Below are 22,763 nucleotides of genomic sequence, written 5' to 3' on the forward strand. Positions count from 1 at the left end.
AAAGTGATATCTAGAATGGCTTAAGGGTGAGTAAAGCTTGGGATAATTTTCATTTTAAAGTGAACTAATCCTTTAAAGGCAGAGAGTATGTACATTTTCACCGCTAGAGGTCGCTCATTCAAAACAAAGGTGTAGCTTGATGACGCCTTGATTTTGCGGAATCATGGGAGGTGTTGTCTTCCCGTCTACAGCCGGTAGAAAGGAATCGGGTCGGGACTCGGGCAGAAGTCATGTTCATGGATGAGATTATTAACGTTACTGTAGTATGAACCAGAGAAGGATTGCTGGAGCATTTGCTAATGAAAGACAAGCGTGACACACGTCTCAACAGCAGTGGAGCTTTTATTATGCCACAGTCGCCGCTTCCTCTTCTTCCGGTCATGTGTATGTGGGATAAAGCAGCACTGTTTATCATATTAGATACATTTGTGTGTTGAAAGTTGTTATAAAGCTACTCTGCGTTCACTCAGCAGCTACTATGAGACACTTGTTGCACACTGCAGTAAGCTAGATCAATTTTAGGCATGGTAAAACATGCGGTAAATCAAGAAAACAAGATTTTAACAATAACACTTACTGTGTTTAGCTATATAACATGATTAGTTTTCTGTCAATGAATGTATCCAAACAGTTGCTCACCTGTCTAATAAAACACATAATATATTAAAGCGTCTTTGGCGTTTCCATGGTTTCTACAAAATAAAACCGGAAACCGAGGGTAACGCGGATATGATGTCACTGGTAGGCGACGCTCGGACACGGTCCGTGTCCTGGTTAAAATTGCTTATTTCTCTGGATTTAGACATTCTTGGAAACATTCACAAGTCAACAAAATATATAACATTGCTCTAGTGGTTTTTGGACATTTTAATCCAAATATCTTACATATTGTGCCTTTAACTGAGATCTCAATAAGTCTCTTGCTATGAAAGAGCAACTTGAGCTCTGAAAATGACAATTATGCAGTTAGTATCTCCATGAATCCAATAAAGCAGTAAGATTTCCAGGCGAAATAAACACATTTGAGGATCTCATCTCGCCTCAAACTTTACAGCTTGAAATAATGTCCAGATAGAAATGTCACACTGACTCAGATTTGTTAGGCACGATCAAGTGTTTCTCAGCTTTCCGGACACTGTTGCACTGTTGAACATGCTTTGGGCGAGCAATGCAAAGGTCATTCTAGAGAGTCTGGGCATGACGTTACGCTTGATTAAAGTTTCATCCCAGCTTCATCCTTTCACATTATCCTGCTCTGACATCTCATTGCCAAAAGCAACTTTGCTCTGCCCGCTGGGCGGGTCTCTGTTTAGCCCTCATTAGTTAATACACCAGTGAGACCTGCTGGCCTACATCACCACACCAAACCACATATAGTGGCAACAATGCGAATGAGGCTCTGTAAATTAGTGAATGGCAGATTTATAGACTCAAGTCCTGACCTCTCTCTCCATGACAGATGACTTTCAGCAAGGCAGTGTTTGAAAGTACAGAGAAGGTGCCAGAAGAAACCTAATGGACACATGAGACTCATTACACCAACAAAGATGGGTAATTACTGCCGCTGTCAAGAAGCAGACAGCAGACCGAGCCGTATCGTTATTCAAGACCAGGACAAAGTTTGGTTTGTTTATGAGTTAGCAGTCTCTCTGCTCAATTGTCAGCGAGACCAGCCCATTAAAAACAGAATAAATTAGCTGTGTTGACAAGAGACTAACTGGCACATATTAGTAAACATGATGAGCGCCGCTGAGGCAGATAACTCGCACTTCTGAGGACAATCAAGATGAATATTTATATGCATAGACCTAATTTTGTTATGGATGCAACAACTGACACAGAATTGACAATGTGAAATCTTATAGAAACGCAAGCAAAAAGTACCATGTTTTTGAACGTGCATATCGTAGTAACATCGTGATATTTTAATATGTAATCATTCTTAGGGTTGCACGAGGAATCGAATACTCTCTCATTGTAAACAAACACAGCCATGCCTTTAGTAATAATCACTTACCAATCTTATCAATGATCAAACGTTCATCATAAAACATAAAAATAAGAGATATAACAGTCCAAAAAGCACCGGGACTATTCAATGTTTGTCATTCCAGTTGTCTGACTGAATGTCACTGAACATTAGTGGCGGAGTGTCTTCAGTGACTCTTTCTGTATGATACATATTTATGCCAGTAGGTGCTAACAAGTGACTGTCTTAATGAGTGAATCATTTGAATCATTCATTCAACTGTTTTGTTCAAATTACTGATTCATTCAAGAACAAAACAGGGCCCAGGTCTTTATGAGTGGGTCATTTAACCATTCATTTAACTGACTTGTTTAAAATTGCTGCAATTTATTCAGCAATTTATTCAGAAACGAAACAAGAGTCGATGATTAATTCACTTGATCAATTCATTTAAAAAACAGTGTTAATTTAGTATTATTTATAAACTTTTAATTTAATATATTTTATAGATTTAATTAATATTTTTCAGTTATCATATTAATTTTAGTGTAATATTAGTAATTTTGTTTGTCCTTCTGTCATTTGTATTATATTGTTTGTTTTAAATATTACTATTTAGGTTTAATTTATTTATTTATTTTTTGTTTTAATTCAGTTTCTTTTCTTTCTTTTTTTCCAGTTAGTAATTTTAGTGCTTCAACTGTTATTTCTGTTAGTTGCCAAAGTAAACATTTATTTATTTATTTATTTATTTATTTATTTCAGTTTTAGGCTCTAATATATTTTATTTATATATTATCTATTATATTATTTCATATTATTGCAATTCATAAAAATGTTTTTAATAGTTTTAGTTTTAGTTAACGATAATAATCATGTTCTAAACACTTGATTAATTTATGAACGAAACAAGTAAGCCTAACACTTTAGTCATCAAATCATTTAAGCAACTGATTCGATCAAAACTGCTGATTCATTCAGTCATTTAAATCTGGTTACTACCTGAAATGGTGTAAGTTACTGTAAATAATTTATGTTTAATTTAAAATATATTGTTTAACATATTTTCAATTTAGATTGTATTTAGATTATATTTAGATTGACATAATTCCTACTTTTTGTTTATTGTAGACCGAAGCAAAGAACACTGTCAGAACCTCTAAATTTCAAGTAATTGTGTTTAGGAGCCAAATATTCAAATTTTGTAAATCACTGAAATAATTTTTTCATTTAAAGGGGACCTATAATGCCCCTTTTACAAAATGTAATATAAGTCTCTGGTGTCCCCAGAATGTGTCTGTGAAGTTTCAGCTCAAAATACCCCACAGATCATTTATTATAGCTTGTCAAATTTGCACCTATTTGGGTGTGAGCAAAAACACAGAGTTTTTTGCATGTCCCTTTAAATGCAAATGAGCTGCTGCTCCCGGCCCCCTTTCCAGAAGAGGGCGGAGCTTTAAGAGCTCACGCTTCGGTTGCTCAACAAAGCTGGAGAATCTCATGCAGCCAAAAATTATGATTGTCAGTAAAAAAGAAAATATCTCTCTTTGCATTGAACTTTGAGCGTCGTAACTTTGCAGATGTTGTTTATGCTCAAACAGCAACATTACACACTAACTAAAGTTAAAAAAGTAAAATCATAATCAACCAACCCTTTAAGTCTCATTTGTGACTTTTCTTTCCTGCAGGAAATTACGATTTGATACATCACTGTACCGTGGTATTTCTTCATAAATGAAGCAAACATACTGTACTTGTTTGCTATACAGAATACTGATCAAGCCATTTGTGATCTGAACTGTGATTCTCCGGGAACAATAAAATGCAAATAATATACTATAAACTACAACTAGCAGTCATTGTGGATGTGGCACTAAAGAAATTCAGAGATAGAATTTAGTTCACATTTCAGGTCCAGTGAACAGAGGCTGAAAAAATTCAGTGACGCTTGTTGCTAAAAACTGCTGTGCTGCCCTTGAATGATGTACTTAACCCTCCGCTGCTCGAGACACGCTGAACTTAGCATCCATGCAGTTTTGAATGAGAAAGCAAAGACAGTTTATTATTCATGACCCATTAATTTATATTCTCACCACCTGGTCACTCAATCTGACTGCACTGGAACTCCACACGGACGATGCTGAGCTTAATGACGATGGAAACCGGGAACGGCACCTCATTCTAAACCCAATCACGTCTCTAAAGGTGCTGCATCATTTTGAGGCATTCCAAGGGGTGGTACTGTGTTTGTGGAAACACCCATTTTCAAGCCAATAAAATTTAAAGATGAGAAATCAGTTAAACAACCACACAGCATGACAAAACGGGGTCTATTCTAGCAACCAAGCAGTTCAAACATGAACTATCAGCCAAGAAACAAGGATCATCTGGCAACAAAAGGCTGAGCTTATTATTGTGTGCGCTTGACAAGACTGAATTAGCATGACTGCTTGAAGCTATTGTTCATTTTTGACTTTGACTATCCTTGCATGCATGCAAACACATTACACGTTCTGAAACAACCATATGGTCCATGACAATCTGCATCCAAATAAAGAAACACACATTGTAACACACTTTACGGCTCAGTGAGTGTAGACACATGCAGAATTTGATTAATATTTCAGAAAAAAATTCTCATGAAAGACTTCTACAGTTGTATTTTTCTCCTTCATATTCCAACATTATTCTAGAGGAGAGCAGGGTGCCACTTTTTACTTAAAGGGTTAGTTCACACAAAATTCTTTCATTTCTTACTCACCCTCATGTTGTTCTACACCCGTAAATCCTTCGTTCATCTTCAGAACACAAATTAAGACTTTCTGGCAATGTTATAACCACATTTAATGTCCAGACATTGTTAAAATAGTCAACGTGACTGCAGTGGTTCAACCTTAATGTTATGAAGCGACAAGAATACTTTTTGTGCGCAAAAACAAAACCAAAATAACAACGTTGACTATTTTAATGATGTCGCTACAACTTTTCTGAACCTTGAATGTAGTAATTACGTTCCCTTTCGAGGGAACTCGCACTGCGTCCCGAAGGGGGCGTTCCCATAGAGCCCCCTTCGGAACGCAGTGTCTCGTTCCCTCTCTCAGGGAACTATGGTTATAGTCATAACCTGAGACGTTCCCTTTCGAGGGAACTCGCACTGCGTCCCGAAGGGGGCGTTCCCATAGCGCCCCCTTCGGGACGCAGTGTCTCGTTCCCTCTCTCAGGGAACTATGGTTATAGTCATAACCTGAGACGTTACTTTCTATATGGGGGATAAAAAAAACTCTCGGATTTCATCAAAAATATCTTAATTTGTGTTCTGAAGATGAACGAAGGCCTTACGGGTGTAGAATGACATGAGGGTGAGTAATTAATGACAGAAATTTCACTTTTGGATGACCTTTAGTCAAGAAGAAATTCGCTAAAATGTATACACCTAATTATATTTCAAGAGGTATTCTATTAATTGCAGAAAGCATCTTTAATAAAGGACCATAGAAATAAAGCTTTTCAAAAAAATAAGTCATTTTTATCTGTATAATACTGAAGATTAATTGAAATTCACATTTTTCATTTTAATTGAAGATATATTGGGGAAAAAACACATTTAGTACAGTCCATTGCATATTCCAATTTTAATGTCTCATTTTAATGCACATTATTCAGATTTTTAAAAATATCCAAATATTATTATTTTTTTAATATACAGAATATATTATTGTAGCAAAACAATTGTCAATATTTTGCATTAGTATTTGTATTAATATTAGATTACTATTAGTTGAGCTACCGACACAACTTATTTAATTAAATTATTTAATTAATAATTCATGGCAAATCTTTAGCCAAAAACGTATGTTTTAAACATGACCAACTCATCAACATGTATCATACATATTTTCAGAATTTGATGTGAAATAAAATGCATTTTACCTGCAATGCTTTCGTATTCTTCAAAAAGTTTACGCTGTATATCTAGGGCTGGGCGATATATCGCATGCGATTCTCACGCGCATTTCGTCAGTAAAGCCAGTTCCCTGATTACCACTAAATCGCCATCACCTGCTTTCAAATGGAGCGCCTTTTAATAGACAAAGCCGTAGTTCACGGACAAGCCACGCAAAATCGCGTTCAGTATCGAAGATGAATCGACTTCGATAATGAACCCGATTTTGCGTGGCTTATCAGTGAATTACGGCTCTGTCTATTAAAAGGCGCTCCATTTTAAAGCAGGTGATGGCGATTTAGCGGTAATCAGGGAACCGGCTTTACTGACGAAATGCGCGTGAGAATCGCATGCGATATATCGCCCAGCCCTATGTATATCCTACGCCTTCCCTACTGAACTTACGGAATGAACGCGGCGCCTGTTCCATTTTTTCCGTAAGTAGAATAGGGAAGGCGTAGGACATACAGCGTAAGCTTTTTGAAGAATACAAAAGTGCGGTTTTGGCAGAACCACTTGGAAGGCGATCATTTGTTTATATAAAGCATATACATTTACATTTTTTTCGAAAATGACTGATCGTTTCACTAAATAAGACCCTTATTCCTCGTCTGGTATCGTTTAAAGTCCTTTGAAGCTGCACTGAAACTGTCATTTTGACCTTCAACCGTTTGGAGTCCATTGAAGTCCACTATATGAAGAATAATCCTGGAATGTTTTCATCAAAAACCTTCATTTCTTTTCGACTGAAGAAAGAAGAACATGAACATCTTGGATGACTTGGGGGTGAGTAAATTACCAGGAAAATTTTATTTGAAAGTGAACTAATCCTTTAATGTTATGAAGCGACAAGAATACTTTTTGTGCGCAAAAACAAAACAAAAATAACGACTTTATTCAACAATTTAAAATAGTCTAGTTTAAAATTGACTATTTTAACAACGTCTTTACTACTTCTCTCTGGACCTTGAATGTGGTAATTATGTTGCGTTCAATGGGGGATAAAAAAAAAAACCCTCTCGGATTTCATTAAAAATATCTTAATTAGTGATCGACCGATATTGATTTTTTTATAACCGATACCGATTATTTGCATGTTTATGTACCTGATAACGGATATGCAGAACTGATATTTATTTACTGTTATACTTCTGTGTTTGACAATTATTACAACACAAATGAGCTGAACAAACAATTTTATTTATAACAATCACTCCCTCCTTGCATACAAAAAAAAACCTTTATATTTATTAACTAAATAATGGTTATGTAGTAAATCAAATGATTATATAATCTAGGGTGTTTAAACGAGATAATCTTGTCAAAAATTTCATGCAGTGGCCGTGCTTGAGGCTTCCTGATCATCAACCCATTCAGGTGCTGAGCAATATGAACGAACTTTTTTTTCCGAGACTATATAAAGTTAAACAGCACTTGTCAGTTGTCATTTTATGATCTAAATTTAATCTAACGTTAAATCATGAAATGCCAACTGACAAAGTGCTGTTTGACTATAACTTAATCAACCGCGATCGCGCATGGAGATAATAATTAATTTCCACAAAGCGGTAGGCTATATTTATATGTGTATTAGCGAAATAATTGTTATGTAGTAAATGATAATATAATCTAGGGTGTTTAAACAAGATAATCTTGTCAAAAGTTTCATTCAGTGGCCGTGCTTAAGCCTCCTGATCATCCGTCAGTTGCTAAGCAATATGAACGAACTTTTTCTTCTAGACTAATGGTGAGCAAATACAACAGATAGAGAATTAAATTCAGCGCTTTTATTTTCAACATGCACTCATTCATGTCTGTTTTATTTAATTCATGTAAAGTTACGTCTTTATTGGGGCAGGACATGACGAATTACACTACGTGACTCAATGAGTTCGTCTCAATTGTTTAGAAACAAGCTGCATAAATTAACTATATCAGGAATTTATGTCTCAGATCTCATTTGTGCATGTCTGTTATGTTAAATAAAGTTGATTAATTAAAGCAAACCAAGTAGAACATATACTTTACCTGTGCACTGAGTTGTTGTTGACTGATCTCCTCGGACGCCCGGGCTGCAATGGCGGAAATCTCAAAACGGCCACAAGATGGCGCCGTAAATCGGCGAATCCGATATTACAAAACCGATACCCGATTATGGAAAAATGCTTAAATATCGGGAAAAATATCGGTAAACAGATACATCGGTCGATCACTAATCTTAATTTGTGTTCCGAAGATGAACGAAGGTCTTACAGGTTTGGAACAACATGAGGGTGAGTAATTAATGACAGAAATTTAATTTTTGGGTGAACTAACCCTTTAAGATCAAAATCACGGACATCAAAGCACGTCCTGATTTTGCTGAGTTAGATGCGTTCCTGGGTCAACATATTTTGTTGATCCTGGAACAACATTCTAGTCTGAAAATTTAGTCTTAACCCTATTCCTATCCTTAAACCTAAACCTACCCATAAGTTATCCCAAAAATCAGAGGGAAATGATAGATGAATAACACTGATGTAGATTCATGATTTTAAGCCTAAACTTGACATCATCTGTAAACTTGTCCCTCAAATCTGATTGATTTGAATGTTGTTCCAGGATCAACAAAAATGTTGACCCAGGAACATGTTGAACTCAGCAATATCAGGTTATGCGACATTTAACACAGCTGGTTCTCTCTTTGCTGTTATAACAGATTACACTCTTCAAAGAAAGCTTTCCACTAGATGTTGGAACATGGATGAAGCCGGGATTTGTGGTTCAAGTCATTTCAGAGGTTTAACTCATGTCTATATTGAGCACAATCTATGTTTGGAATGGCTGTTCACTAGTTTCGACATACAGTGTTAACATAGTTTTAGCCTTGTTGTGTTTATTCAGAATATTGTTCATTCAAGACATTTCTGATTGATATACCAGTTGCTATATTCCATTTAATAATATTTCAAATGGAAATGTTGCATTAAACTACACACACTATTTATAATTTTGCCCGGAGAGCACCAGCATCAAAGCACACCATTATCATCATATCTCTCTTATACGCACCCCATCATTTTTATTGTTTCTGCGTTCTTTTAAGCTTGTTCCACAGAAATCACTGCTGTTACAAAAGCCTCGCCATCTGTCCCATCACATTTTACGAGAAATGTCTGCTGGATGCTTCCGCTGGCTAATGGATCAAAAGAGCACTTGTCTGTTACTATTCAGGGTATGCTGGGTAACCTTGAATGCTGCCACTGCTACGATTGCAAGTGAGACAAAGCGATAAACCGTGCTCTGCAGGCATGAGCAAAGATTTGCCTGGTGCCTTCCTGCCACTTACAGTGACAAGAGGGTCTTGGGTGGTTCTCTTTTAGGAAAGCACTGATGGGTCTGAAGCAGCTACATCCATGAAGAAGAGAGCAGGCAAACAAATCTGACATGCTGTAGCAGATGTATCAAACATTAACTATTCATTTAAGGTATATGAAAATTTATAGCATGTCTCAAGCTAAAATATAATCTTAAGAAATCAGAAAATAAAGATTCCAATGGGGGTTTTCACAGTGATGCCACAGAAGAACCATTTTGGCTTTCCAAAATAAGTTTTCAGCCAACAGTTCTTAAAAGATCCATTTGTTTCCTCAAAGTGAAGATCTAAAGAATTCTATATAAAGGTTCAACCACCATAGACATTGAGGGGGACAAGTCCCCCCCAATAATTAGAAATGCCCAAACTGTCCCCCTCAATATTTGATGATATTGATGCTTTTGTACTCCATTATGCACGGCTCTGGATGACAAAAAAAGTTTTAAAAGTTACATTTTTAGGCTGGTCTGCCTCAGTGGTCTAACAGTGCTCATCACTATCAGAATAAGTGATATGACCAATCAAATCAAAGAAGGCGGGGCTTACTGTTCACAAAAAACGAGTGCGAAATCCAATGCAACGCTTTCGTTTTAGCAGTAAAAGAGTATGTGGCAAGTAAGTAGCTAAACATTTAATGTTTGATGACTGTTTTAAGATTGAAATATTCAGCGACTGACAGTAATATCCAGTGATGCAAACTACTCAACATTTTTATGAAATTTCACTGTTTTGAATTGAAAAAAAATGCTATTATTTGATTAATAAGATATAATTAATGTAATTCATAACTGAATGTGACGAGACAAGAAATGTTTTGCATTTTTGACATATTAGAGATACAAATAAGAGTGAATATATTTTTTCATAATACGATTTGCAAATAGTTTAAATTACTTTAAACTTTTAATGTTCTTATTTCTTTGTTCGTTATTCCCTCGAATCCCGTTTAAAAAAATGAAAAAAAATAATTTATCCCCTTCACTTGCAAAACTTCCCTCCGTCTCGTCATTGTTTACGTTGCACAAGTGCCCACTACTGGTGGAACTCATGCATAAGATTTAAATGAAACGGACAAAGCCCTTGATCACTTGGAATTCACTATGGAGCTGAATTATCGTTTAACCCCCCTTTTTACTTATAAACTTGTTTCATGCATCATTCTATATGCATATAAGCTGTTGGAGAAAATATATAAAATCCTATGATGAGCTGTTACACAAACAAAAAATAAAATATCAATAGTATAAACTCTGACTGTTGACATAAGGTAGCTACAAGTATTTTGCGATTAAATCTCAACATAATTAATATATACTATTATGCGATTAATTCTCAAAATATTACACCACAGCTGAGTGCGATATGCTGTGATGTCACAATCAAGTTGAATTGTGGGATATAGAGCTGCTTGAAGTGTACATCGGAGTAGACTCACTCCCTCTGTCAAAATCGAGGGGACAAGGGTCTGTCCATATAAACTTCCCTTGTCCACTTCACAAAGTGGAATGCACTTCAAAATGGCAGCGGGGATTCCCCTTAGGTGAAGTGCTTAGGGAAGTTTGTGAGTGTGTGTCTAAAAATGGAGTGGAACGCAGCCCAAGGCATGGTTGCAGCCTTGGTTCTATCAGTCGTTTCATATACCTTTTAGGGGTTCCCACTGTGGGATCATTAATTAATTTTCTTTCAATTCATTTTTAATGTAATTAAATATTGTGAATTAAACATCTTGTATACTTTATCACTAGAAAAAATGAAATAATCTGTTAAACATGAAAGTATTATGCAATAATTTAAGACATTTATCCTTATATAGAACCTTTTTGGCATAAAGCATTCTTTAAAATTGAGTAAAGAATCCTACGGTTCTACATAGAAACCAACTGAACCTTTTTTTTTTAAAGAGTGCACTATGAAGAACCTTTCAAAGGTTCCATGAATGTTAAAGGTTCTTCATGGAACCAAAGATGCCCATAAATAACCTTTATTTTTAGTGTATGAATGTTTATAAAGGCATAAACTACCTCTTATTCTGTGCGCACACACACACAAAAATCTGTTTTTGTTTCCTATACTCTCTTGACAAGACAAATTCTCAGCTCTCTAATTATCTGTCTGCATTTATTTTTCTGGGTAGGTTGATCACTAACTTAGAAATGTGCTAACTTGCTGTTTTATAGTACTATAAAGCTTACCATAAAACACAAGAAAAGTGTTGACTTAAGAAAGACGTCTTTTTAGGTAGGGGAAAGCCACAAGACATTCAGCAGCTGTCTGCAGGTCACATTCAGGTTGAGTCAACAACGCACATAACACATTCACTCCTCCCTCGGCACAGGGAACCATTATCACTATATTTAAACAGTGTTTCGTGTTAATGAGGCACTATAGGGTGTATGTGCGCAATGAGCAATCTGTCACAGTTCACGCTGGCAAAACATTATGATAATGCTGGCCTGTTCATGTTGAAGAATGCAGACTTTGCTTAGTGGAGTGAGAGAAATGGGTTATTGATATAATGAATATGAATGTGAACACTAGTCCCGCATGCAACACAACCACAGATGGGTTACAACGAAAAAGATGACAGCTGACCGTCTGACACTCAGACACTTGTGGTGCTAAGTCAATCCAGTTTTATATCTACAGTGCTTTAGGCATATTGTTTCAAAGCAGCTTTACAAAAAAAAAAAAACTTGGGAGATGTTTGCATGCCAAATATTAACAAGCTACATCATATTTACATGTTTATCTGAATGAATTATTCAATCACATTAAACTGAGGACAAATTGGGTGCTTGAGGGTATGAAACCCTTAATTAAAAATGATGGGCGTCCCTAAAGACTCATCTTTGAAGGGCTGCCAGCAGAAGAACAATTTGATAGACAATGTTTAGCATAGGGAACAGAACAAGGTGGTTTATTGCACCTGATGTGAATGGAAGATCTGACACAGCAAAATGTGCATAAGGAGGCTGTTCTGTGTTCTAATGCAGCATCAGAGGCTTATGCTGTCAACTTTAGGCAACAAAGCCTCATTTTTTTTTTTTTAGATCAACTGGATGGGTGGCCAGTGAGATTCTAAAAGGGATTTCACTCCACAGTTGTCCTCTCTAATAATTAGATGTATTTGAAAGGTGAATATGTTTAGAGACACTGTGAAGGTCTTTCAAAAGCTTATCAAATACAAATTGTATTGCATTAGATGGAAACACACAGCCACTAAGAAAGCACTGCTAGTTAAAAACCTTACCTGATATTCAACTAACAGGTGGTAATTTGCAATTGGTTCCACTCCTTCAAGTTCATAATTCTTCCATTCCTCTTGCATTTGTCATCAATGTCTATGGGAAAATGAGTGTTCAGCCTCCAGATCATAACGACCACTAATGCACAGTCTCCATCCGCAACCGCTTGGCAAAATCCTCCAAAGCGAGTCCTTTAAACTTGCTCTTAGTTTATATTCCCACAACAGGCGAGACACATCTGCCGTCTTGTTCTCCAGCATCCTCCGCAATCTGAGCCATGCAGCTTTCCATCTAAATATCTCCTGCTGTCGCTAGGCATCCTGAGCAATAATAATGACCGGCTGAAAACCACAAGTAGCGAAGTTCGATTCGCGAACCAACCGTTCTTTGAACTGGCTCTTTTGAATGATTCGATCGAGCCGATTCGAACGCGTTTGTAAGCCAAATCACTCGCATTTGGGAGAACGTTCTGTGTTCGAAATGGAACGCCGTTGTACTGCATACTGCGCACTATATACTGTACACTGCCTACTATATTTACTATTTTAGTAGTATGCAGTTTGCAATAGCCTAATAAACATTTAAAAAAGTAGAAACGACCTTATTATGTTGCATGATTGTGCCTAATTGAGTGTGTGGCATCCTATTTTCAGTGGAAATAATAGCCTATTCGTCTGCATTTTTAAAGGTGCCATAGAATTGAAAATTGAAATTACCTTGGCATAGAAAGAGTTCAGTACATGGAAATGACATACAGTGAATCTCAAACACCATTGTTTCCTCCTTCTTATATAAATCTCATTGGTTTAAAAGACCTCCGAAGAACAGGCGAATCTCAACATAACACCGACTGTTACGTAACAGTCGAGATCATTAATATGTACGCCCCCAATATTTGCATATGCCAGCTCATGTTCAAGGCATTACACAAGGGCAGGACATCTGGATGTGCACAGCTGAATCATCAGACTAGGTAAGCAAGCAAGGACAACAGCGAAAAATGGCAGATGGAGCAATAATAACTGATCCATGATATTTTTAGTGATATTTGTAAATTGTCTTTCTAAATGTTTTGTTAGCATGTTGCTAATGTACAGTTAAATGTGGTTAAAGTTACCATCGTTTCTTACTGTATTCATGGAGACAAGACTGTCGTTATTTTCATTTTTTAAACACTTGCAGTCTGTATAATTCATAAACATAACTTCATTCTTTATAAATCTCTCCAACAGTGTGTAATGTTAGTTTTAGCCTGTTAGCCACAGCCTAGCTACTATCAAACTCATTCAGAATCAAATGTAAACATCCAAATAAATACCATACTTACGTGATTAGACATGATGCATGACAAACACTTTGTAAAGATCCATTTTGAGGGTTATATTAGCTGTGTGAACTTTGTTTATGCTGTTTAAGGCAGTCGTGAGCTCGAGGGCGGGGAGCACGAGAATTTAAAGGGACTGCGCGCTGAATCAGCGCATATTTAATGATGCCCCAAAACAGGCAGTTAAAAAATGAATTTAAAAAAAATCTATGGGGTATTTTGAGCTGAAACTTCACAGACACATTCAGGGGACACTTTAGACTTATATTACATCTTTTGAAAATGTGTTCTACGGCACCTTTAATTCAAATTTGTGAATTTCAAATTTTCTTACAGTTCATTCCTCATCCTAAAATCAATGAGCGTACTGGGATACATGCAGTGTACACCAATAGAAGTATCCCATGCCAAGCTGTGCAAAACATACTAGCCTATGTAGAAATTGTAATATAGTAGTATATTTTGCTAAACATATAGGCTAAGTTTGGAATAGCATGCTAGCCTACCAATCTTCTTACTATTGTTTCACAATATAACACACATAGGCGACTGTATCCGAATGTAGTGTACATAACATACTGTGTAGTATGCAGTAGTCTTCCACTCCAATAGAACTAGGCTATGTTTTGAATTAAACTGAGGTGGATGACAACCATAAACATTACGATATAAGATAAATCTAACCTAAAAACATCTGAGTTTGTCTTTTTATGGATTAAATGTAACATAAAACCCCATGTAGGGAGATCCGCAAACATTTGTAAGCCATGATTCAATCGAATTTGCGACTTTGTGTTGTGAACCGATTCGTTTGAAGAGAATCGTTCGAACGAGCCGATTCGTCGATACGTGCCTATGCTAATCACAAGCGCTTTTTCCCCGTGTCTCTCTTCCCCCCCGCCTTATTCCTTCATTGTTCTCCGATGCTAAACATCTGTCCGTTTTAATCTGAATATAATATCAGGGCATTTATAACGATAAATTAAAGCTGAGGGGAAAACGACGCGGTGCACATAAGCACGAGAGGATGCCACTTTAAGGCTCCATCATGTGCGTGATTCTCAATGCGGTATTATTTGGTGAAGGAGGCAGAGAAACCCACGGGCTGTGCGAGAACATTCCCCACAAAGCTTTACATAACCAACGATGTTTCTATCCAACATTATAAATTACCGCAGGCACGTGCTTAAGTGTTGCTAGTTAGACTACAGAAAAGACTCGTTGTGATTTGAAAGAAATAAAGAGCCGTTGCATACTAGCCTATAAGAAGTAGTCGATAATACATGTTCTCTATCTGCTTTGGCTCTTGTTAAGCTGCATTTTTGTCCATCATTGTCATGCAAATGCTAAAGGGGAATTATATAAATTTTGCAACACAAGTATTGACACTTTCTTTCAACTGGATTCTCTATTGATTTTCAGTAGCTACACAGGGTAGGCCTATAATGGTTAAAGATCTAGTCTGATAACAAAAAGGTTACAATTTTGACTCCCACAATGGGTTATCCACGAGTGATCACCATTGTGCCTTTGAGCAAGCCACTTAACCTCAGGTTGCTCCAGGGAGACTGACTATGTAATAAGTACTGTAAGTCGCTTTAGATAAAAACATCTGCAAAAATGACTTGCTCATACAGTCAGCACAGCAGATTAACATTAAAACATATATTGAGTCATCAAACATGCTGGATATCTATTCCCATTGCACCTTATGGCCGTTAGATCTCTTGAACAGAGGTTGTGAACGAGCCTGATTGTGCTGCACTCACATTTATTTCCCTTCTTTCAACAAACACAATCCAGTCTCTGTTCGTCATCCGGCCCCATGCAATTGGAGTCAACAATGCAAAAGAGTTGACATCATTGAAAATAAAGTGGAACAAAACTAATGCAATGCATGAAAACATATTTTTGATGCAACATAAGGCATGCATAAATGCAAAAAAAAAAGAATTTTTGCAGTGCTTTATACCATCAAACAAGCACAGAGAAAATTTGTTAATGTCATTGAGAACAGAGAAATGAATGCCCTTGCTTTTATGACGCTGCGAACAAAGGATACCACCTCCATTTCTGTAATTAGTTTTGGCAGATAAGAAATCTGACTTACAATTAAAATTTCCCCCAGAAGAGGTAGAAAATCTGCTTAGCGTGTGCCTGTTTTAATTACTCAAGACAAGAGGCCCTATTGAGAGGTGCTTGCTTTATATTGACAGCAATGATGTGATGATGGTTATCTGTTATCTCTGTTTGATGGTCGTTGATTTTACATATTCACTTTTCTTATTGATGCTTCTTGAACAGAAAATGAATCCAAATATACAGCTTTCAGTCACTTTGGTCTAAGTTGCTTGACTAAAGTGTGATGTGTCTTTATGATCAGCTCTTAATTCTTTGTTCTATTTTCACTGAACGCCCCATCTAAAATCAGCTTTCTATTCATGAATCATTTCTAGAATGGACTAAATGTAAACGACTCAGAGGTGCGAATGGTTCTATCAGCTTAAAAATGTAGTGACTTTACAACACAATGAATTTACAGTGACTCCAAAAAGCAATTGGTGCAGAAGATTTTATTATGGTAAAACTGAGTATAATATAGCATAATATGATGTGTTTTACTTTACAATTAAAATCATATGAAGAGAATAAGGCCTGTTCATGCGTGGAAAACATGACAGCGTGAGGCCCTATACAAGTTTGCTGTGCACATGAGAAATTTGAATCTTAAAGAATGTGTCTATGATATGGAAAATTCTATTTTAGTTTAAAAGAATGAGGTAAATATGATCACATAACTTGGCCTCAGCTCATATCACATAGTATAAATTCTAGCTGAAATCCAAGGACAGGCAGTTGTTGCTTCTGCAGATATAACAGCTCCGCTTTGAAATAAAGCGTGTATTCTGAATCAACGATTTTGAGAAGTGTTTTGTTAAAATGTATGGCATTAGATAACAAAATATCAAACACAATGACATTCATACAAACACAACTGAGAGGGAACATGATGTAACATTCAGGGTATAAAAATGAAAAACAGCACTTTTGATGAGTCTAATCAACTGGTTTATTGATTTCATGGACCTCCTTATCATTTTAGGGTGCATTTAACCTTTTAAATACATAATAATTGAACTTTTTCACAAAGACTTGATGATATTTTGAATGCATTTAACATATTCTGTTTTAGTCTTAATTTAATTCCACATCCCTTTTATTATTTATGCATTGAACATTTTTTTTTTAAACAATATCTAATACTTTGACCACAAGTTAACTGATCAATCATGCTATATTAGAAGTGTTAGAGTGAACACAAGAGGGCGCTAGTGAATTGCGTGTAATCCAGACGTGCTTGAATCATAGACCGTGAAAAAAAAAGAAAGTTTATGTTGAATTTTAGTCAACTTTAACTCTAAATCCATAACTAAATGTAGCCTATATTTTTATATTTGAAAACTGGCATAACAAATATGGGTGGTGACAAAATGAACACTTCAAGGAATGTCTACGCCACCAACATAATAAAGTCTATAATTTTTTTCAAATCATTTAGGACTAAAAGTTGACAATTCCCTTTGAGGAATCGTTATTTTAAAGGCCTATCCTGTTTCAAACATTTACTAATAATGGCATTTCAACAATCTGTGTGCTTTGACAATCTGTGACAAGTCTGAACATTATTTCACCTCCATACACATCTCTAGCGTGAACACCTGTCTTCCTTTCCTTGGCCACGCCCCCTAAAGTCACGCCTCTATTTTGATTGGGCCGGTGGTCATGAATATGCACATATCAAACGCTCGGCCCCTCCCTTTGCACCTGATTGGAAGTATTTACTTGTTTTTTTGCACTGAGGTGCTGGAGTGTTAGAGCAGCTCTGCGCTGGAAGATGAAGCCCTGCTGGACCGAGCAATAAGGATTACAGTGATTTGACTTTATAAAAGAGAAGAAAGGACCATTATATCTGCCAGCCAACTTTATAAGTATTTCAGGATGCCGCGTTCATTCCTAGTAAAGAAGCATTTCAATGCAGCCAAGAAACCGAATTATAGTGAACTGGAGAGTCCAACAGGTTTGTGATTTGACGATTCTAACTCCCTAACAGTGAAAAGTTGAAGTTAGTTCAACTTTTTTTAGTGTTTTGCAACTCTTCGTTAAATTTATGGCACTTAACACACTAAAAAGTTTTACTGAATCAAACCATTGCCATTTTCTTCTTGAAATTTGTGTTTGTATATGAAGACTGTATATCTAAATGGAATAATTGATCCTAATGGCATCAGTTCCTACTAAAAAAATAGTTATTTTATCCGTTTGACTCTCATTATGATTCAAAAATGTCCAGTACACATCCTTTAGCACTGTTTTTGTCGAAGGATAGACAGATATTATTATTGTTTCTCACTGTAACTCCATATAAAGTTACTTAAATGGGTAGTTTGTGTAGAACATTAGTGTTTACCTTCAAATCTATATGAATGTTCAAGGGAAAGTGTATCTTTGCTCACCATTTTAAATGGCTCTGCAGGTTTTATAAGTGTAAATATTCCATGTATTTTCTCAATGAAGATGGCCATAAATGCTGATTTAGGAATATAGCATGTCACTTGTCAAGTATATCTGGTGGAGTGAACTAATGTGATTGCATTTCCCCTTTTATTGCAGTGTTTATTTCCCCATATGTCTTAAAAACCCTCCCGGTGCCTGTTATACCTCAGCCTGAAGTGTTAAGCCCGGTGGCGTACAACCCCATAACAGTGTGGACTACCAGCAGCCTGCCCCTGTCCCCCCTGCCCAGCGACCTGTCCCCCATCTCCGGATACCCCTCGTCCCTCTCCGACACGTCGTCAAATAAAGACCACAGCGGTTCGGAGAGCCCCAGGAGCGATGAAGACGAGCGGATACAGTCGACTAAACTGTCAGATGCTGAGAAGTTTCAGTGCAGTTTGTGTAACAAGTCCTACAGCACATATTCCGGACTCATGAAACACAAGCAGCTGCACTGCGACGCACAGACCAGGAAGTCGTTCAGCTGCAAGTACTGCGAGAAGGAATATGTGAGTCTAGGGGCCCTAAAGATGCACATAAGGACACACACGCTGCCGTGCGTTTGCAAAATGTGTGGGAAAGCTTTCTCCAGACCTTGGTTGCTGCAAGGACACATTAGGACACATACAGGTGAGAAGATCACACAGTTGCGTTTTTTTTGATGCACGTGCATGTGTCTTTCTTCAGAGTTCAGATTGATTGCTTGCAAATATTTGCTTTATAATTGTGTTGGCAGCATTGCATGATGCAGCAGTACTGACATGAAATTTATTTTGTTCATTAGGTGAGAAACCCTTTTCATGCCCACACTGCAGTCGGGCATTTGCGGACCGGTCGAACCTCCGAGCTCACCTGCAAACACACTCGGATGTGAAGAAATACCAGTGCAAGAACTGCTCCAAAACCTTCTCTCGCATGTCGCTGCTGCACAAACATGAGGAATCTGGCTGTTGCATTGCACACTGAGAGAGAATCACACACGTACACCCAAGTGCCTCCGATTGTGAATGCTGATCTCGGACCTGCTCTTCCTGTCAGCATTCTCGTGATAAACTGGATACGCCAAACGCGTCCGTGACGATTTTAAAAATGCATCGCCCCAGGGTCTGAATGAATAAAGTGTTTGTGGAGTCACTTAAAGATCAGGTTCCACCCAAGACGCTTCACGCTAACAAATAAAACTGACCCAAAACAGCCTTTTCCGATTTGAGTTTGGTTCCCGGAGAACCTTCAACACCCTCGGAAAGGAAAAGGCACAAAAGAAAAGACTGTTTGCCAGATCCCTGGTGGTCTTAACTCAATGACTAAGAAGCCTTTTCATTTCAGTGCAAACGCAGATTCATTCAACATGTCATGCGCCTGTCATGTGCCTTCCATTTTAACAGTATTTGCCCTGTCCGGGTTGGGTTGATGTGTACTGTACATTTGTTTACGGATATGTACCATTTGGGAGGTTTTAAATGTGTAGCCTCTCTAATAAGCAATAATTTAGACCGGTTTACATCTTAAATGGGTAAGACGGACACTTTTTTGTTAATCGTTTTTCTTTTCCGAGAGGTAATCGGTCAGATATTTCAAACCGTAGATGAGCTTGAGACCAAAGGAATAATTAACGCCATGTTTTTAAATGGGGAACAAGTGCAAAATGATGTTTTCTTGAATTAAAAGTATTTAAACCGTTGTGCGGTCAAAACGCAACAGCAATTAACCAGCACTCCGACATGCAATACTTTGCCATGTGCCTTTTTTCATCAGGAACTTCAGAGATTTTGCCATGTAATTGTTTATTTGAATGTATATGACACTGATATGATTGTACTTTGTATTGCAAAGTGTAAATGAATGGTATGATTTTGTACAAAAAATAAAATTTACACTTTTTTTGAATAACTCATCTTTTTGGCATCATTTACTCACCCTCATGTCATTACAAACCTGTATGACTTTATTTTCTTCTGTGAAAAGTTGCTATTTCGAAGAATGTTTCTTCAAGCAAAACTGTTGTCTATGCAATGAAAGTCAATTGGGTCCAAAAGGACACTATTTTCATTTTTGGGTGGACTGTCCCTTTAAGCTTTTAACAGCTGCATTGAATAACAATTAGCCTAATGTTTACATTTACATAGGGTTTGTAATGTCATGCAAATGGCAAGGCCCTTAACGGCACATTAACAGGAACATTTCTTACAGAAATCTCTGGAAAAGTGCTTCACTGCAATGTTTTTTTTGTTGTTTTTTTTTAATCTGCATTAACAATTAAAGTTCATAAAATGGTCTTAAACATAATTGTGGAGGATGTAAAGATCTGGTTTATTATCTGTTCCTGAATTTAGAATATGGTTTGACTCGTTCCCACAGTTAACTTACATCGTGGGAGTTCATCACAGTGCAGTTTAAGTATTTCATGATGCAAATGTGTTTGCAGTTTACTGTGGAGGAAAAAGTAAGTTGTATGAACTACTGTCATTAATTTAAAAGTCAAGCTGGTGGAGATGCTATTTATATTCAGGAAGTTAATCAGAACCACCATGAGAAGTCATGGAAATTAAGTGGTCGAAAGATGTGGGAACTATACAAGACAACTTTTATTGTGCATCTCAATGAAATGTCCTCAGGAGGTCAACTCATTTTAAAGTCGGTGAATTTGTGGTGTGGCCACATGAACCTGTCCTTGCAAACCTGTTCGGCTCCCAAACAAATCCCAAATGTTACACCTCCTCCCTATGTTGATCTCACTTTGCTGCCAATTTCTTTGAAGACTCTGGGTCTCTGAAGGGAAAAGCCAGACTGGCTCTCACACATGTGAAAGTCCTTTACTGGATTATTACTCAGCAACCTCACAGTACACAGTGGGAAGTCACAGGACTAGCGCAAACCAGTTGGGTTTTCAAACATTCATCTACTGAATCTAGTTCTGAAATGACCACCGGAAATAAACGGCTCTTAACTCCATTGCAAAAATCACCTTAAAATACACATGAAATCAAAACTGACCTTATTTACCTTTCTTCATGGTCTTATGATAAAAAAAACTAATGGATATATAATTAATTTTGAAGTTTTATTAAGTGTTAACCATGAGATTATGTGGTTTTTATAATCATTTAACACTGCTTTTGTCATTTTTTACAAGATGGACAAAATTTGTCACCAAAAAAAGTCATTCGGTTTAACCAAAATTTCGGTTATACCGAATGACGATATTTTCAAACAATGCTAACAGGCTGATATATATCTAGCTAGCAAAAGAACAATCATACATTTTATATTCAGTACAAGTTTTTAAAATATTACAACATTTTCCATGTTTTATAGCAGTTGTACCAAATGACATGATGTTTCGGGACATGCATGAGCGAGTGAAAACATGAATTTTTCAAATAGTTAAGAGAGAGTTAGTTACTTTGCTTCATGACCATGTGGTCCTTTGCAGGCGCCTGAATGATGTCACATCCTGTCACATGATACTGACCTCATGACTTGATCCAAAATGGTCCCTTTATATCGGTTACTCCGAATGACATCAATGAAATTCATTGAATTTCAGGACATTTTCTCATAACAAATCAACGAATTCTACACATAATTTTAATACCATTTCGCACTATGTTGATATATGATGTTATCAAATCATGCCAGAATAAAAAATATATAAATTGATTACATTTTAAGATATTTTAATCAAATGAAATGGCTGTATTGGCCTTTGGACGGTTAAACCGAATGACCTTTTGACACTTAAAAATCTTTAAAATACCTTTATATGCAGCAAAATATAATTAAAACCTTTTGGATTCAATAAAAGAGATCTAGTTGTACAACCTTACATACTTGGATGTCATATCTTTGTTTTTTATTGTTATTAAGGCCTTTGGACAAAAAAATGACCCGTCACGTCATTGCCCCATATACATAATAAATATACACACACACGTATATTATGTAAAAAACTTTTATTTTGGGTGCAATTAATCACAATTAATCATTTGACAGCACTATAAAATATATATTAAAATGTATATATATATATATATATATATATATATATATATATATATATATATATATATATACACATACAAATTTTATATGATATTTAAATATGTGAAAAATAGTATAAATAAATAATAAATATTGATTTATTATGATATGTATGAATAATTATTTATATAACATATAATTATTTATATATGTTAATATGTAAAAAAAAAATAGAAAAAAAAAATACAAATGTACTATTGATTTCTTAACGCGTAAGAATGAGGACAAGTAGGGGTCTGGTGTGAACACTTGCTCTTTAGAAAGGTTTTGGGAAAACACTTGACTTTTCCATGCTCTGTGGTTTTATCTTTCCATGATCTGACTCATGGCTG

General features: G+C 36.4%; 2 protein-coding genes across 5 annotated transcripts in view; one reads left to right on the top strand and one right to left on the bottom strand.

The window, feature by feature from the left end:
- Positions 1 to 20,657, bottom strand: part of sntg1 (syntrophin, gamma 1) — a 73,048-nt gene extending 52,391 nt beyond the window's left edge. For 2 of the 4 annotated variants that reach the window (XM_048174856.1, XM_048174854.1), the window contains exon 1: positions 12,518 to 13,053. The gene's annotated coding sequence lies outside the window, so the exon portion shown is untranslated. Of the gene's footprint in view, positions 1 to 12,517; positions 13,054 to 20,325 lie in introns of those variants that run through there. The other 2 variants (XM_048174855.1, XM_048174857.1) reach the window with 2 other exon arrangements.
- On the top strand, positions 17,668 to 20,280 carry snai2 (snail family zinc finger 2). Its single transcript, XM_048174858.1, has 3 exons — positions 17,668 to 17,914; positions 18,508 to 19,020; positions 19,175 to 20,280. The coding sequence occupies exons 1-3, from the start codon at positions 17,836 to 17,838 to the stop codon at positions 19,354 to 19,356; spliced, it is 774 nt and encodes a 257-aa protein (XP_048030815.1). The 5' UTR covers positions 17,668 to 17,835; the 3' UTR covers positions 19,357 to 20,280.
- Positions 20,658 to 22,763: the final 2,106 nt, after the last annotated feature.

This window comes from Megalobrama amblycephala, linkage group LG22 (genome assembly GCF_018812025.1).
Source record: "Megalobrama amblycephala isolate DHTTF-2021 linkage group LG22, ASM1881202v1, whole genome shotgun sequence".
Classification (NCBI taxonomy): Eukaryota; Metazoa; Chordata; class Actinopteri; order Cypriniformes; family Xenocyprididae; genus Megalobrama; species Megalobrama amblycephala.